Below are 18,559 nucleotides of genomic sequence, written 5' to 3' on the forward strand. Positions count from 1 at the left end.
TCTATCCGTTTGTCGGTCTATGCATCTGTCTATCTGTGTGTCGGCCAGTCCGTTTGTCCGTCTGTCGGCCGGTCTATCCGTTTGTCGGTCTATGTATCTGTCTATCTATATGTCGGCCGGTCTGTCTGTCGGCCGGTCTGCCCGTCCATCTATCTATCTGTGTGTCCGTTTGTCGGCCGGTCTGTCCGTCCGTCTGTCTGTCTATCTGTGCGTCGGCCGGTCTGTTTGTCCGTCTATCGGCCGTTCTATCCATTTGTCGGTCTATGCATCTGTCTATCTGTGTGTCGGCCGGTTTGCCCTCCGTCTCTTGGTGTGTCTGTCTGTCGGCCGGTCTGTCCGTCCGTCTGTCTATCTGTCTGTGTGTCGGCCGGTCTATCTGTTTCTCGATCTATGCATTTGTCTATCAATGTGTCGGCCGGTTTGTTTGTCTGTGTGTCGGCCGGTCTGTCCGTCCGTCTGTGTGTTGGCCGGTCTATACGTTTGTCGGTTTATGCATCTGTCTATCTGTGCGTCGGCCGGTTTGTTTGTCCGTCTGTCGGCCGTTCTATCCATTTGTCGGTCTATGCATCCGTCTATCTGTGTGTCGGCCGGTCGTCTGTCTGTGTGTGGGCCGGTCTGCCCGTCCGTCTACCTGTGTGTCCGCCTGTCGACCGGTCTGTCCGTCCGTCTACCTCTCTGTCTGTCCGTCTGTCGGCCGGTCTGTGCGTCCGTCTGTCTATTTGTGTATGTTCGGCCGGTCTATCTGTTTCTCGGTCTATGCATTTGTCTATCAATGTGTCGGCGGGTTTGTTTGTCTGTGTGTCGGCCGGTCTGTCCGTCCGTCTGTCTATCTGTTTGTGTGTTGGCCGGCCTATCCGTTTGTCGGTCTATGCATCTGTCTGTCTGTGTGTCGGCCGGTCTTCCGTCCGTCTATCTGTGTGTCCGTCTGTCGACCGGTCTGTCCGTCCGTCTATTATCTGTGTGTCCTCTGTCGGCGGTCTGTCCGTCCGTCTTCTATCTGTCTGTGTGTCGGCCGGTCTATCCGTTTTCGGTCTATGCTTTGTCTATCAATGTGTCGGCCGGTCTGTCCGTCCTCTGTCTATTTGTCTGTGTGTCGGCCGGTCTGTCCGTTTGTCGGTCTATGCATCTGTGTATCGGCCGGTCTGTCCGTCCCGTCTGTCTATCTGTCTGTTGTCGGCCGGTCTATCCGTTTTCGGCTATGCATCTGTCTATCTGTGTCGCCGGTTCTGTTTGTCCGTCTGTCGGCCGGTCTGTCCGTCCGTCTGTCTATCTGTTTGTGTGTTGGCGGGTCTATCCGTTTGTCGGTCTATGCATCTGTCTATCTGTGTATCGGCCGGTCTGTTTATCTGTGTGTCGGCCGGTCTGTCTGTCCATGTGTCGGCCGGCCTGCCCGTCCGTCTATCTGTGTGTCCGTCTGTCGACCGGTCTGTCCGTCCGTCTATCTATCGGTGTGTCTGTCTGTCAGCCGGTCTGTCCGTCCGTCTGTCTATCTGTCTGTGTGTCGGCCGGTCTATCCGTTTTCGGTCTATGCATCTGTTATCAATGTGTAGCCGGTTTGTTTGTCCGTTGTCGGCCGGTCTGTCCGTCCGTCTGTCTATCTGTCTATCTGTTTGTGTGTTGGCGGTCTATCCGTTTGTCGGTCTATGCATCTGTCTATCTGTGTGTCGGCCGTCCTGTTTGTCCGTCTGTCGGCCGGTCTATCCGTTTGTCGGTCTATGCATCTGTCTATCTTGTGTCGGCCGGTCTATCCGTTTGTCGGTCTATGCATCTGTCTGCCGGTCTGTCTGTCGGCCGGTCTGTCCGTCCGTCTTCTATCTGTGTGTCCGTCTGTCGGCCAGTCTGTCCGTCCATCCGTCTGTCTGTGTATTGGCCGGTCCATACCGTTTGTCAGTCTTCTGCATCTGTCTAACTGTGTCGGCCGGTCTGTTTGTCCGTCTGTCGGCCGTTCTATCCATTGCCGGTCTATGCATCTGTCTATCTGTGTGTCGGCCGGTCTTCCGTCCGTCTATCTGTGTGTCCGTCTGTCGACCGGTCTGTCCGTCCGTCTGTCTATCTGTTCTGTGTGTGGCGGTCTATCCGTTTGTCGGTCTATGCATCTGTCTATCTGTGTTCGGCCGGTCTGTTTATCTGTGTGTCGGCCGGTCTGTCTGTCCATGTGTCGGCCGGCTGCCCGTCCGTCTATCTGTGTGTCCGTCTGTCGACCGGTCTGTCCGTCCGTCTATTATCTGTGTGTCCCTCTGTCGGCTGGTCTGTCCGTCCGTCTGTCTATCTGTCCGTCTGTCGGCCGTTCTATCCATTGCGGTCTATGCATCTGTCTTCTGTGTGTCGGCCGGTCTTCCCGTCCGTCTATCTGTGTGTCCGTCTGTCGGCCGGTCTGTCCGTCCGTCTGTCTATCTGTTTGTGTGTTGGCGGGTCTATCCGTTTGTCGGTCTATGCATCTGTCTATCTGTGTATCGGCCGGTCTGTTTTCTGTGTGTCGGCCGGTCTGTCTGTCCTGTGTCGGCCGGTGCCCGTCCGTCTATCTGTGTGTCCGTCTGTCGACCGGTCTGTCGTCGTCTTCTATCGTGTGTCTGTCTGTCAGCCGGTCTGTCCGTCCGTCTGTCTATCTGTCTGTGTGTCGGCCGGTCTTCCGTTTTCGGTCTATGCATCTGTTATCAATGTGTTGCCGGTTTGTTTGTCCGTTTGTCGGCCGGTCTGTCCGTCCGTCTGTCTATCTGTTTGTGTGTTGGCGGTCTATCCGTTTGTCGGTCTATGCATCTGTCTATCTGTGTGTCGGCCAGTCTGTTTGTCCGTCTGTCGGCCGGTCTGTCCGTCCGTCTGTCTATTTGTCTGTGTGTCGGCCGGTCTGTCCGTCCGTCTGTCTATCTGTTTGTGTGTTGGCCGGTCTATCCGTTTGTCGGTCTATGCTCTGTCTATCTGTGTGTCGGCCGTTTGTTTGTCTGTCTGTCGGCTGATCTATCCGTTTGTCGGTCTATGCATCTGTCTAACTGTGTATCGGCCGGTCTGTTTGTCCGTCTGTCGGCCGTTCTATCCCATTGTCGGTCTATGCATCTGTCTATCTGTGTATCGGCCGGTCTGTCTGTCTGTGTGTCGTGGGTTTGCCCCTCCGTCTCTTTGTGTGTCTGTCTGTCGGCCGGTCTGTCCGTCCGTCCGTCTGTCTATTTGTCTGTGTGTCGGCCGGTCTGTCTGTCCGTCTGTCTATCTGTTTGTGTGTTGGCCGGTCTATCCGTTTGTCGGTCTATGCATCTGTCTATCTGTGTGTCGGCCGTCCGTTTGTCCGTCTGTCGGCCGGTCTATCCGTTTGTCGGTCTATGCATCTGTCTATCTCTATGTCGGCCGGTCTATCCGTTTGTCGGTCTATGCATCTGTCTGCCGGTCTGTCTGTCGGCCGGTCTGTCCGTCCGTCTATCTATCTGTGTGTCCGTCTGTCGGCCAGTCTGTCCGTCCTCCGTCTGTCTGTGTGTTGGCCGGTCCATCCGTTTGTCAGTCTTCTGCATCTGTCTAACTGTGTCGGCCGGTCTGTTTGTCCGTCTGTCGGCCGTTCTATCCATTGCCGGTCTATGCATCTGTCTGTCTGTGTGTCGGCCGGTCTTCCGTCCGTCTATCTGTGTGTCCGTCTGTCGCCGGTCTGTCCGTCCGTCTGTCTATCTGTTTGTGTGTTGGCGGTCTATCCGTTTGTCGGTCTATGCATCTGTCTATCTGTGTATCGGCCGGTCTGTTTTCTGTGTGTCGGCCGGTCTGTCTGTCCATTGTCGGCCGGCCTGCCGTCCGTCTATCTGTGTGTCCGTCTGTCGCCGGTCTGTCCGTCCGTCTTTATCTGTGTGTCTCTGTCGGCTGGTCTGTCCGTCCGTCTGTCTATCTGTCCGTCTGTCGGCCGTTCTATCCTTGCGGTCTATGCATCTGTCTTCTGTGTGTCGGCCGGTCTTCCGTCCGTCTATCTGTGTGTCCGTCTGTCGGCCGGTCTGTCCGTCCGTCTGTCTATCTGTTTGTGTGTTGGCGGTCTATCCGTTTGTCGGTCTATGCATCTGTCTATCTGTGTATCGGCCGGTCTGTTTATCTGTGTGTCGGCCGGTCTGTCTGTCCATGTGTCGGCCGGCTGCCGTCCGTCTATCTGTGTGTCCGTCTGTCGACCGGTCTGTCCGTCCGTCTATCTATCGTGTGTCTGTCTGTCGCCGGTCTGTCCGTCCGTCTGTCTATCTGTCTGTGTGTCGGCCGGTCTTCCGTTTCTCGGTCTATGCATCTGTTATCATGTGTTGCCGGTTTGTTTGTCCGTTTGTCGGCCGGTCTGTCCGTCCGTCTGTCTATCTGTTTGTGTGTTGGCCGGGTCTATCCGTTTGTCGGTCTATGCATCTGTCTATCTGTGTGTCGGCCGTCTGTTTGTCCGTCTGTCGGCCGTTCTATCCATTGCGGTCTATGCATCTGTCTTCTGTGTGTCGGCCGGTCTTCCCGTCCGTCTATCTGTGTGTCCGTCTGTCGCCGGTCTGTCCGCCGTCTATTATCTGTGTGTCCCTCTGTCGGCTGGTCTGTCCGTCCGTCTGTCTATCTGTCCGTCTGTCGGCCGTTCTATCCTTGCGGTCTATGCATCTGTCTGTCTGTGTGTCGGCCGGTCTTCCCGTCCGTCTTCTGTGTGTCCGTCTGTCGGCCGGTCTGTCCGTCCGTCTGTCTATCTGTCTGTGTGTCGGCCGGTCTATCCGTTTGTCGGTCTATGCATCTGTCTATCTGTGTGTCGGCCGTCTGTTTGTCCGTCTGTCGGCCGGTCTATCCGTTTGTCGGTCTATGCATTGTCTATCTTTGTCGGCCGGTCTGTCTGTCGGCCGGTCTATCCGTTTGTCGGTCTATGCATCTGTCTATCTATATGTCGGCCGGTCTGTCTGTCGGCCGTCTGCCCGTCCGTCTATCTATCTGTGTGTCCGTCTGTCGGCCGTCTGTCCGTCCGTGCGTCTGTCTGTGTGTTGGCCGGTCTTCCGTTTGTCGGTTTATGCATCTGTCTATCTGTGTGTCGGCCGGTCTTTTGTCCTGTATCGGCCGGTCTGTTTGTCCATCTGTCGGTCATCTGTCGGTCTATATCTGTCTATCTGTGTGTCGGCCGGTCTGTTTGTCCGTCTGTCGGCCGGTCTGCCCGTCCGTATGTCTGCCTATCTGTGTGTCGGCCGTCTGTTTGTCTGTCGACCGGTCCATACCTTTGTCGTCTTTGCATCTGTCTACTGTGTATCGGCCGGTCTGTTTGTCCGTCTGTCGGCCGTTCTATCCTTGTCGTCTATGCATCTGTCTATCTGTGTATCGGCCGGTCTGTTATCTGTGTGTCGGCCGGTCTGTCTATCTGTGTGTCCGCCGCTTTGTCTGTCTGTGTGTCGGCCGGCCTGCCCGTCCGTCTATCTGTGTGTCCGTCTGTCGACCGGTCTGTCCGTCCGTCTTCTTCTGTGTCCGTCTGTCGACCGGTCTGTCCGTCCGTCTGTCTATCGTTGTCCGTCTGTCGGCCGGTCTGTCGTCCGTCTGTCTACTGTCTGTGTGTCGGCCGGTCTATCCGTTTCTCGGTCTATGCATCTGTCTATCAATGTGTCGGCCGGTCTTCGTCCGTCTGTCTTTGTCTGTGTGTCGGCCGGTCTGTCCGTCCGTCTGTCTATCTGTTTGTGTGTTGGCCGGTCTATCCGTTTGTCGGTCTATGCATCTGTCTATCTGTGTGTCGGCGTCTGTTTGTCCGTCTGTCGGCCGTCTATCCGTTTGTCGGTCTATGCATCTGTCTATCTGTGTTCGGCCGGTCTGTATATCTGTGTGTCGGCCGGTCTGTCTATCTGTGTGTCCGCCGCTTTGTCTGTCTGTGTGTCGGCCGGCCTGCCCGTCCGTGACAGACAGACAGACAGACAGGCGGACGGATGAACGGGTAGACAGACATACAGACAGGCAGACGGACAGGTATACCGGTGAACAGACAGGCAGATGGACGGACAAATAGGCAGATGGGCAGACAGGTGGGCAGACAGATAGATAGACAATGAGACAGAGATACCGACGAACAGACAGATTAGCAAACAGACAGAAAAGACCTTTTATCAACTCAGTAGAGCTATGTGCAGGCTGCACGTAGTCTGTGTGAAGGGTAATAAGGAGTGAGTGCTCGTTGGAATGAAACCAAAGCAGGACATACATAACCCGTCAAAACAAGGTTTTACGCCATTATGGAACTCCAAGCGGTAATGGTCACGAAAGCGATGCTGTTGTTTGGGGTTTATGTGGTACGAGCCAGCTTTCGATGGGATCTGAAGTGATGAAAAGCATGAAATATGGCCATGCTTCACTAAACAAGTTAGCGAAATTGACAATTTTGAAGCAGCGGCAGCAACCCTTCAAGCCATCACAAGAAGTGCTTGTATAAAAGCTGTATAGATTTGCTTTAGGTCAGAATATAAAGTAAGTCGCCGCTTCGGCGGATTTCGTGTTTAGTTGCTAATTACGTTTCTGTCACCGAAATATAGGCAACGAATAATATCGTTTATTTGTTATGATCGAGTTGCGTGCTTAATTATTGCTAAATTTTACTTGCGGCCCAGCCCTCGTCATGTTAATTTTCGCTTTCAACTATATCGGCCTTTCCCACTCTAAGAGAAGGCCACGCGCTGTTGGATATTGTTGTTTGCGTCGCTTGTTACTTCGAACGTCTTGGTGTTGATCCTTTCCGAGAAAATGATATGATTTCCATTACATGTTAGTGCGGAGTCACTTCCTCCGAGCAACCAGTTCCAAAGGGGCTTACTCCATCGGAACACTCACACTTGAGTTAAGTTTTAGTAGAATAGTGAACTACATCGTAGCTAACTTATTAGTTTGAACATTTTATCCGCCTGTCTACCCTTCGCTATTGTTTAATTGCTAGATTCTATAGCAGTTCGCGATCGACCTCGTCTGTTGTTTTGCTCGTGGGGTTCGCCTTATCTCTGTCACAGCTGCCTGCTCTCGAATATTTTCTCTACGTACAATGACAAGTGACGACTGTTACCTTCATGAACAGTTCTTCTTAACGGCGCCCATTGATCCAGTGTAATTCAGTGGCTATAGCGACGAAGATGAAGCTAGTGAGTGAAAAGATCGTAGAACCGCCCGGATCTCGATATGTCAGTCCGGAGAACTTTTTCGATGGGAAAGTAAGTGAATGAGACTAGTTGTAGAGCGGCGCGATTTGCAGCACATGGAGCTGCATCGGTTTGATTCATGCGCAAACCTCCAAATAGCAATTGTTTGTAAGTTGACCAGATGAGAAGGACCAACTTTAGGTATTGTTCCGTTCGACCTAAAGCTGATTGACGCTGTCAGGTCTGTTTTTACATGGGGAAATGGATTGTATTGTGCTCTGCGGTGACCACGGTACTTGAGTTGCCTACTAGACCCATTCGAGATGTCTAATACGTGGTTAGATGTGTGTGATAATGGGGTGCGTAAGCCCCAAAAGGTGTGATTTCTAGAAATAGCTATGTACTTAGCATAGGAATTTCGACTAAATATAATTATGACGAATTATAGCTACGACGATGATGACTTCTTTCAATGACAGTCAGTCAAGTAGTGATTATTTTCAACCTATTGGTACACACTGGACGCATCCGTGTGCGATCTTCCTATAGATGTTATTCTACAGACCGAACGATACAGAAATCCTCTGCTAGAATTAGCCTTTTTTTCCGAGCAATCTCTTCTAGCCTTCTGTAGAGACATGAGTTTGAGTAGCTATAGGGCCGGGAGCCCGTGGTGGTCTGGGTGAGGTGCGGCAATTTCATGGTCCTAGAACTCTAAAGACGGACCATTTCGTTGGCCTTCTGTTAGCGACAGCTTTTTAATTAATAATCAGTGTAGCACGCTAATGCAATATGGACAACCCGTGACTGTGCGGTATCAGTACAGAATAAAGTTGTAAACATAGCACTGCTGCATAACTCTGCTGAAGGTAGCTTCTGCGCCTACAGGATTATATATCCACGTATATAACGTGAAAGGCAGGCACCGAAACGAGATCAAACTGGGTAGTGTTCCATTTTAGCCAAAGACATAAACATCTTGCTACCGCTCTGATGCATCTGCTTGTTCGTAGATCAATAAACTTATATGGTCTGCTAAAAACATACAGAGGTGAGCCCGCTTGCAAAGGAAGGGCTAGACGATTGATACCCTTTAAGAAACAACCACTTATACTGCGCCATCAAATCTACCTGAACTAGATCAAACGGTAATTATGATCGTAGTTACAATATTTTGCCTAGTAGCATCTCATACACTTCGTCGTAATGTTGTCAATTATATAATAATTATAAAGGCGTGTATGCAAATAATGTATTTTATTGGAAACTATCGGATATATATATATATATATATACATATATATTCAGCAAAAAACATTCAGTTGATTCATTGATATTGTGTCACATGATTTATACGTTATGGACGATCATAGTATAAATGTGCTTTTTGCAGTTCAGCTGTTGCTTTCTTTGGCCGCCTATCGTATAGGGCAAGAATGTTCCAGTGACTCTTTTCCCCACTTCTTTTTCTGTTTGGACGCGCTCACTTTTTCTATATGCTGACCGCGAAATATTTAACTTTGTTAAGATAACCCACGCCGAGCTGCTGTCTTATTCTGAACCAACTGCCTGTTTGGACAATGCCAGCGTTGACGGGAAGTTCGTGGCCGCCGTTGTCACGCATCCATTGTCACGGCCTGCCCCAGCCTAAAGTAATCTGGGTCGGTTGCGTCTACACCTTGCGTGTCGTCGGGCGTTCGTCCCAAGCTGCTTCCATACCGTTCTATAAGCCTTTTTTCTCATCGTCGCGAGCAGTTGCGACAGCTCTCAGTGCAGTACTCAACTCCATCGCTGTAATAGACCCTTGGTTTCTCCGATGTGGTGATGGCACGTGCGATCACGTGCGATAGGCCCCCCTTTGGCCAACAATAGCCGGATACGAACGAGCACCAATTCTCAATTCGTTCCTGAAGCCTGTGAACGGGACAGGAATGGATCAGGTAGTATGCTCCAATCGGCCACCGCTGGCGTAGTAAAAAAAAAAGGCTAAGGGAAAAACGGTGGGCTGGCAAACGGATGGAAAAAAGAAGGACATTCCAGTTCTCCATCCGCTGAAATGGGCTAGGCACGACTATCAATGCGGGGGGGGATCAGTGCAAAAGAAGCCAGAACGTGGCCACGTATATATATATATATATATATATATAGAACGTAGATGTTTGCAAAGATTGCAGCTATAGATTCCAAAACCGTTATTACTGTAGTAGAATATGAAAGAAGCGGGTGTAGCATAAGTTCATTAGATTAGAAGTTACATGATTCCTCTTTGCACTACCTAAGCGTCCAATGCTTAACTTTCCAACTTTGGTGGACTTCTGTCGTTCTTACGATAATACTTAACTCGTGAAAAAACTTGTAGAGAAATTTGACGAACTATTAAAACGATGTTCGGCGTTATCAATACCGACTTTTTGCGGATATTTTGCAATACTATTTTTTTTTTTTAGTCTTTGCAGTGTCTATTTGACGCGAACTAAAATCATGCCAACCACGTGTATCTAGATAGGTCTTTCTATGGGTAAATTATAATATATTTAAGACCACGTCTCATTTCCGTCCATCGCTTCGTGCAGCCACGCACGCATACACACACCGTCACAACTTTACACGCAAGTCCAATTTGGCTAAATGTGGGAAAATATAATAATGAATAATTATTGGAATTATCTAAAGTGATTCAAATGTGAATGAAATTAGGCCCGATTCTTTCTTTTCCATTAAATTTATTCAAAATAAGTTGCCCAGGACATGAAACGGATCCAGAAGGTCTGTATAATCGGAAATCGAAAGGAACTGGCGTATGTTATATTCCACTTACTGCTACTATGCATAAGGGAGTAAGTCATCTTTCTTTGATGTTGGGTTGTATTATATACAAAGCGATTTCACGCAAAAAGGCTTCGATCTAATACAAATACGATGCGTCTAAGCTCTTTTGCATAAAAATCTTTCATAAATTTACTGAGTATCCCTGGGAAAGACCCGCAACGAGCGACTTTAAAAATCAATAGATCCTAATATTTATTTAAAAGTAGAACATTGCTAACTTTGTAAGTAAGTTCGAACATTCGAACCTATTTAAGAAAATTGTGGGTTTACTATGGTAGTTTTCGGCTCGAAAATCTAAGGGTGTTTGAAGTTATATACGAATGTGGACAAAACAAAAATCATTTGACAGATGGAGAATCTTTATTTTGTATCTGGGGTAAAGCAGCAAGTGGGTAAAATGTAATTAAAATAAAAGTGAAAAATGTTGGCTAAGGGCCCCCAAAATATATATATGTAGAGAGGCGATATCGCCACCGAAGCATCTACGGATATACTCACATGCAATGTCGTTCGGTCTTCGTGTCTCTGCGTGTATGCGTATTGGTGTCCATGCGTGATTCATTGGGACTACCAACGTTTCAGAGTTGGAGGAGTCCGGAGGAGATAGCGTCGGCGGGGGTACTACTGGAGGTGGACCTTCTTTACCCGAAAGTCTCGAAGCCATCCAAAAAGCCGATTACCTATCGCCTCAGCGACACCGATGGAACACCAACGAGGTGAGTAACAGCAAATTAATGATCAGTAGTAAGCGGACACAGTGCCGACCTCAGTATATTCAAACGGTTTAGGCTAATCATTCTGTGGTTTCCCAGTTTCTAACAGACAGGATGAGAGGTCGGGAGAAGATGAAGCTCGTGGTTTGTTTCAGCCCATTTCGGCTTTCGGCTGAAAGTATTTGCTATGATATCTAGCTTCACCCACTAGAGCAGGTGATTCAAATTTTGGTGGCAATTGGAAGGACGGTGATGCAGCGATTCGAAAAATGGAAAGTGTAGCATCGATATGATTTAAAAAAAACGTACTTATACCAATAAGATATGTCCTGCTTTCTGGATACGTGTTACCCACTTTGTTACGGGGAAAACCTTCTGCGAATCATCGCTCGTTTGACTCCAAAATGCAAGCATGCCAAATTTTACCTAGCAAACGGATTACCGGACCATTGTGTTTCGTACATCTTTTAAAGTTCTTTGCTATATGAACGCTAATGAAGGTGTCCAATACGAATCTCTTGTCTTGCTTGAAAGGCAGCACCTCTAATCAATTTGTTATGCAATATATAATTACTTATAATTATGATAAATTAATTTTATTTTCTATAAAATGGGTGAATTGTAAATTCCTCATCTCATGTTCCCTAAAACGGAAGAGCCATTTTCTCCGTACAAATACAACCGTTCTCCTGTCGTTTCATCGTTTTCCCCTGTTCAAAGTTTTCCTTTCCTTTGTTCACTATTTCCTGCTCATCTGCAGCAGGGTCGTACGTGTATCCATTACCGCGAGCCATCTGGTTCGTATTATAGATTACATACTCAAGTCTACGCAAACAGCAAAAATACGTTTGACCAATGTAGACAATAGCACTCTGTCTATATATACATAGCATTAACGGAACAGCCAGCTCAGGATAAAAATGGCCGTATCAAGCGCGAGCAAAAAAGAACCTGGATGGCCCATTCTGCTTGTAATCCTGTGGTTCCTTTTGTTGCCGTCGCCGCCTTTGTTGCGCCAATAATAACGCCGCCGTTAATATCATCAACCTCGTTGTCGTATGTAGCAGTAGCAGCAGCAGAGGTCTCCGGCATTTTTGCTGCTGTCATCTGTTCAAGCAAACGAGCGATTATTCTGTCTGCCCAACGACCTCAAGACGTCATCACCAACCTTCGCTTGTTTTCTGCCACCATCCATTATTGTAGGTTAGGTGAGTGTGGTCAGGGTAGAAATCGGCAATGCTACGCTATACCACGCAAGCGAACATCTAATGTGCCGCTTCAGTTACTACAGCAAACTAGAAGAGGTTTGCCACCCTTCTACTGCCTTCAAGCTTGTTCACTTTCAAGTCAAAACTAACAGTAAGACCACGGTTTCCTGCGTTCTACTACCGTCCGATCGGAACAATCGCTCTCCAGCGTTAGTGAACACTTTTGCCAGCTTGCTGCTTAGAGCAGGGTCTGGCAACCCTGGCATACAGTTCCGCAGCTCCGGTCACTGCGCCTCGCTCTTTAGGGTAATAAGCGGACGACATGGCATGTCTAATCTATGGATAGTGGACACTATTAATACTTCATAATAGGGCGTTCCCGTAGGCGAGCAACTGAGAGTACTACGCCGCCGCGTCCACTGCCATTACAGCAGTCTGGGGACAAGCGGGCATCATGAACCATCGGCTGAGCCCTGTTGGCTTCGTACACTCCAGTCAGCCTATGGCAGAAACAGTACAGCGCAAAGTGGACCCCTGGTGAACGCCGGTTGCAGGTCTCAACGCTCGATCTGCTAGGGCCATGCATAGCAGAACACAACAGAGGGACTTCGCCAGTGGTCGCGAAAGGAACTGGTCCACATTAGCACCACGGTACATCCTTTTTGGCCGCTGGCTCTTTGACCCGCTTTGGGACCTGACTTTCGTGGTGTGTATGGTGCATGTGTGCCTAGGTCCTCAGTACACACATTTTTTGCAATGAGGGAAACGACGGCTCATTCAGCCCGCTATCTCAGCTCGGGCCGCGGCGAGTCTTGAAAGCCCTATATAATAAAAACTAGCAGTATATTTGTGTGCGTTTGGACGCTCCACAGTGTGAATTGCGTGCTATCAAGGAAGGAAGATAAGCAGCAGTAATACTAAACGCCTAAAGCTGGACGATGAAGATACGGACAATATAAATGCTGATGGTTATTGTTGTGCTTACTATAATCGTTGTTACCGTTACAACAATTATAAGGAAGAGTGTACAAGTTAGCCATATATCAACAATTACGGAAATTCATTCGGAATTACGGAAAGCATTCGGGATTCAACAAGCAAGTGCGTATCGTACCATAACGTTGAAAAAGAAATATATACTAAGAGCAAAATGCACTTACAATACATGGCTAAGTAACTGCTTGAAGATAAGGTTCAACAAAGCAAGTTTTCGCAGGCTTAATCTCTCCTGCGTATGGGCACGATACCACTAGCTCTACCCCACCCCCTTATATACACCCCCCTTATACACACACTTATGTATATATATGTGTTTATGTATACACATATAGTTCTTGTGCTTTGATGACTACAGTTGTTGAATCGTTCACTCTGTTCTTCTTTTGGTTGTGCATAATTTAATTTGCCTATTCTCATCATTTTCTTTTCTCTTTTAGCGAAGTCAAGTGGTTTTGCCGCAAATAGAAGATACTAAACAGATATGAAATACGGGAGCAGACATTTTAAAAATAGTCGCGGAATATTCTAACACACTCAGTGTCTTTCTCTAATGGAACCTCGTGGGAATGGGTTATAGAAATCGCTTTACGTTAAGATTGTCTGAAGTTAGCTCTCGCCTCGCGTGCTAAATGATGACTAGGAGCGACGAACCCTGTAACAATCACTATTCATCGACGACGAAATATCCTCCGGACGTAAGAAACTCTTTATTTTTTCTTCGTCGTCTGCCGTTGCCGTTACCCTTTCGGATCATGACGATCTGCAGGCTGCGTAGGTAAATGACAAGGAGTCGGTCTGTTCAGTGGCTTACTCTGGGGCCAGATCAGCCACTGTCAGTAAAAGGTTCAATCAGTTTTATCCATTTCGAGTTGGACAACCGTTTCCTTCGACGAAAAGGTTCGTTCTTGGTCGGGCAACGAGAAAGAGCCCTTTTCTGTTTATCGCGTCCGAATCGGAAGCTTTCAGTGGCTTTTGTCCCCATATCCTGTAGGCTTTCCATCAAACCAGTTTTCGTCCAGTATTCGTATCTAGTTTTACTCCAGTTTTCGTATTTTTGTTAGCTTGTCATAGTTTTCTCTCTATGTTTATCACATTTTCACCTTTTTCTCTTTAATTTTTGCCCCGCCGCTGGGTCGAAATGCGGCTTATCGTATCGATGCGCAGGGCAGCGCAGAACTGCTCTCGAAGAGTTTAAGTAAGCGATAGGGGTTGCCAAGCCGCCTGGCCAGGTTCAGTGAGCCAGAGATCCGCCATGTCGTCCATTTTTAAAAGCAGACTTAGCCCTTTGCTGCTGCTGCCGCCGCCGCATTCCGCGACCCATTTTTAAGCTGGAACAGTTCATACACAGCCCTTGGCTCATCTCCGTCAACACTAGCTCATTCCATTCGTTCAGGGCAGTCATCTTAGCCCATCCAAGAAAAGATCAAATATAATTTTTATGAAGTCCCGCCTCGCTCTTCCATTTTCATCCCCTTCACCCAAGCTTGCAGTCCTTTCTTCTATAGCTGAGGGCTTCAAGATAGCTGTCTGATTAGATAACGGACCGAGGGGTGCACAGGATGACCCCATGTCTCATTGTTATCGTTGTCATAGTTGGTCAGACTCTTCTTTTTTGCGCCAACCAGCCGGCGCGTAACAGATCCAAGCTCATTCTACACTGCTTTTGTGAAAATAGCTGGAGCGACGGCAGAAATCCAGAGCTACTTTCGGTCACACCCAAATTTGTAAAATAGCGGAGAAACGTAAAGTAAGAGCATAACCTATGGTGGTGCGGCAGAGGTAGAAAGTACAAAGAAAGGCAGTGTCACCAGCAGCAACAGAAGTTGCAAGAAACAGCGAGATCGTTTTTTTCCTACCACCTGTTTCCATCGTCACCTTCTTGGGCGGGGGCGCGCGGGACTAACCACTACTGCTCTGGCCGTGTCGGACGCCTGTCAGGCGAGAGGCTCCATTACTATCAAAATAGTATGCCCGCGTAATTCAGCCGTGATCATTCTCAAAACGAGAGCTGGTACGAAATACATTAAAGATGAAAGAGAAGCGCAGTTGGCGATGCTTCTCCTAGGCTGTGTGCCTGCTAACGGCTAAACGAACGCAAAAAACTCTACCTTGAAAAAGTTTTCCGGCTGCTGCTGCCACTGCCGTCATTGCTACCGCTGGCCATCCTATAATCATGATCATTTTTTTGGGCTGAAACGTCACGACGAGATGCGATGCCAGGACGACAATAAAGAAAAGTATATGTACAGTATGTAGGGATACATATGAAGCGCAATAACAGTAAAACGCAAAATACAAGTAAATGTAAAGTGTAGAGGACACTGGGACGTCCGTGTTGATGGTAGAAGCTCCGTTACCATTTGTTGTTTGGTGGCTTTGAAAGATAATGAAAGAAAAAACATTCGGCTGGGTGGACAATATTGTGATGATATGTTTTACCTTATTTATTTAGCAAATTGTATTTCTGTAAGAGTGTCTATAGGTATTTTTAAATCTTTTCCCTACTTTCGATGTTGAGGTTGTTAAGCATTACTTCAAATGGGTCTCGTTAAACTTATCTGTGTTTTTATCTAACAGGCTTGTGAAATAGCATGGTCAAACTGTGCCGTAGGAAACGCCTGGCAATGCTGAAATTTATGGGGGGCTTACGGCCAGCATGGCTACGCAACCAAAGGAATGCCCAACCAGCCAGATCCCCTGTAAGCGTCGTTTGTACTTCAGCATATATGGTACGATTGTGTGTGAACGCGAGCATATAGCGAATCAAACGGTGTCGAGGGAACTTAGCTGCATTTCAGTTGAGAACCAAGCCTCCTGCGTTTCGCTGGAAAGTGCCCCCTCATTACATCAAATATATGCCCAAGTATGTTATCATGCTTCCAGCAGCATTTCTAATTTACATATAAGTGAGTGTTATTAAATCGATCAGCTTTTAAAACTTCAGGGCATCGTCTAGCAGTTATGCCACTGCATGGACAATTCTCACGTACACAAAAACGCCACTATTGGCTGTTACAGACAATCTATCTTTCATACATCCCAAGATTGAATTAACTGTGACGCTTGTAAATGGCAGAAACACAGATAGTACCTTTATCGAGTCACGATATACTTTAAAGGGGGGTCAACAATACTCGTATGCATAGGGCTAATCCAAACGGATAGAAACCCTGACAACTGTTATACGTCATAGCAGGTAATCAAGTAAAATACTTTCCTACAGAGGACGTCATCAGTGTCGTAAAGAAACAATTTTTAGACTTGCCCCTCCGGCATACTTACATAACCTATGCATACGCTCAAAATTATTTCATAATCCACTATTTATACTCTGTGGCGGACGCTGAAGGAATCTGGAGTACTACAGTACAGTAAATAGCCCCTAAATACATTTAGTGTGGGTCATCAAGTACTTATGTCCGCGTGTATGGGAAGAACTCCTCTTGAGGAGTCATTTATTCTTCAGATGCGTTTTACTTACTATAAAGGGTTATCGCCATGTTTACATGCCTATTCGACACGATTGTCACAGGGTGCGCAAATCACAATGGACAAAGAGCCAAGGTTCGATAAACGAAGACAATTCACCTCGAATAGGTTACATAATAGTGAGATATGTTTCGAAAGCAACAATGATCAATCAGTCGTAGCTTGGAGTAATGAGGATAAATTGGCCGAACAGGTATTTTTGAGGCTAAGCGCCTCAGTCGGGCGCTTAGCTCATATTCCTGCCGAAACCCTTTTGAATATACACCACACTGCTCGCACATAATCATTTCTATTGAAGTATAGCTTGTATCTGACATACACGATAGAGCTTTAAAGGAGAGTGGAAATACTTCAAGAAACTGCGTAATTCCAGAACAATAGGATAATTCATCCGATTGGCAAGTCAGTCCTCCTTATAATTGCCAACTCGTTGTGGCTTCTGTTGGGCGCTTCCGGAAGATTTAAAAGAACGTCTGCCTTCTACCTTCAAAATTAGATTTATCGAGATCGTGCAGACCTACTGTTGTCGTTGGCACTGGCGTGCGTCACACTCCGTATGCGAAGACGAGAGGCTTCGTCTCTATGCTGTCATTCTAAGTGAGTCCTGCTGGAAAAGGCTAGCCATGCTAAATCCGTGTCTATAGCGTAAATACTATATATCTACAAGGCATAACAACCCATAATTACAATCTTTTAGTTTGATTATATATTATTGCACTTATTATCATTGTAATTGTTGCGAACCAATAACAATTAAACGCAGTTCGCCTCTATATACGCGTATCTGGAACTGGCCAGTGTGCTCTTGGCTCGAGCCGATTTGGGTCTGTTTTCTTCAGTGTCATTTTGTGCCTTAACCGCTATCAGGCTCAAAACCTCGCATTTGTTAGAATCGTCGATTTGCAAGCGTATGCATCAGGATCTAAGCACGACCATTGTCAATTCAATCTCAGTAAACTTTACTCAAGCGTGCGAGTTCCGTTAGTCTAAAGTTCAGTTAAAAACTAGATGACACTTCCATGACGTAAAGCGTATGGATGGCATTTTAGTGGAAGGAATCAACAGGTGCTTAGGTTATAAGTGCTTCTTCGTCATTGTGTTCTCTGTAGATTCTTTTTTTTTTTTCCTGGTTTTATTATTTTAGCTAATTAAATAATCGTGTGCGCATGTATCCAGAACTAACGTGTTAAGCCGCAATTGATAAATCGTACCGGTCTAATTCAATCACGTCTAAGTACGAACAACCCAGCTTTTAACATGTTTCTCTTGTAGGCAACGATGGACCGTCTTGAAGTGAGTCTATTAGAGAGTAAAAAACAGTCACGTTATAACTGCGTCATTTCCGATCTATTGCCATTTCGGTCAAACTAATTACGGTGTTATTGCTACGAATTCAGCTAAACTATAGATTCTGACAGTTCATCGATTGTAACGTTCGAAGCACCGCAGGTCCGATGGCATCGAAACGAAGTCCACCTTTATCAGACTCGGGGCCTTGCCAATGACACAAAACAGCTTCTATGTACGGTTTAGCCTAATTGTGCCTATGAGGCTCACTAGAATATTACGACACGATAATGGATCAGTTTATTTTACGACAACACCTATGCTTCGAAAAAAGGCTGTTCTTTTTACGAACCGGTATAGATTTGTGCTTTAACCGCCCTTACCAACAACTTCAATTGATAAGCTAGCAGGGGCACTGTGAAGTGGCTTTTTATCGTCCCTCTTTTCGATGACGGCACATGGTGTCGAACAAAACAGGCTGCCGCGTCAACCTTACAGAAAAAAAGTAAAAAAACTGCGCAGTTGCATCAGTATACCACGTTCTGATGTCTCCATACTCTGACCTCTGCACGAAATCTACACAAGAAAAACTGGCAAGGTTTTTCAAATGACTTCGTTTACCGTACAACTTCCTTAATCATGGTAAGTCTCATTACACGTCAGGTATCTTCTGCTGGATTAAAAGGTAACCGTGGCACGGCTGTGACCAGTTTTACACGCGCTATCACATTTTAAAAATTATACGTGTGTCAAAAGAAAGCGATAAGCTAGGGGTGAGGACTGAGGCGGTACTTAGCCAACTGCCGATATTTCAGGTCAGAGTGTTAAGGGCTTTGCTCTTGGTGTGCAAATGGCCTGTGTTGTGCCTGACAGGGCATACAGGTAATGCTTTTGTAATTTAACTAAAGCTAGGAAGAGTCCATCAAAGCGCTTACTTTACTTAATGGCCTTTCAAACGGTACACGGT

General features: G+C 47.1%; 1 protein-coding gene across 3 annotated transcripts in view; it reads left to right on the plus strand.

The window, feature by feature from the left end:
• Camta (Calmodulin-binding transcription activator) overlaps positions 1 to 18,559 on the plus strand; it is a 223,923-nt gene that overhangs the window by 107,451 nt on the left and 97,913 nt on the right. For all 3 annotated transcript variants that reach the window (XM_022811596.2, XM_086992295.1, XM_086992296.1), the window contains one exon: positions 10,479 to 10,612. In XM_022811596.2, coding sequence (XP_022667331.1) covers positions 10,479 to 10,612 — 134 coding nt within the window. The remainder of the gene's footprint in view (positions 1 to 10,478; positions 10,613 to 18,559) is intronic.

The sequence above is a fragment of the Varroa destructor genome, unplaced genomic scaffold (genome assembly GCF_002443255.2).
Source record: "Varroa destructor unplaced genomic scaffold, Vdes_3.0 BEIS01000006.1, whole genome shotgun sequence".
Lineage (NCBI taxonomy): Eukaryota > Metazoa > Arthropoda > Arachnida > Mesostigmata > Varroidae > Varroa > Varroa destructor.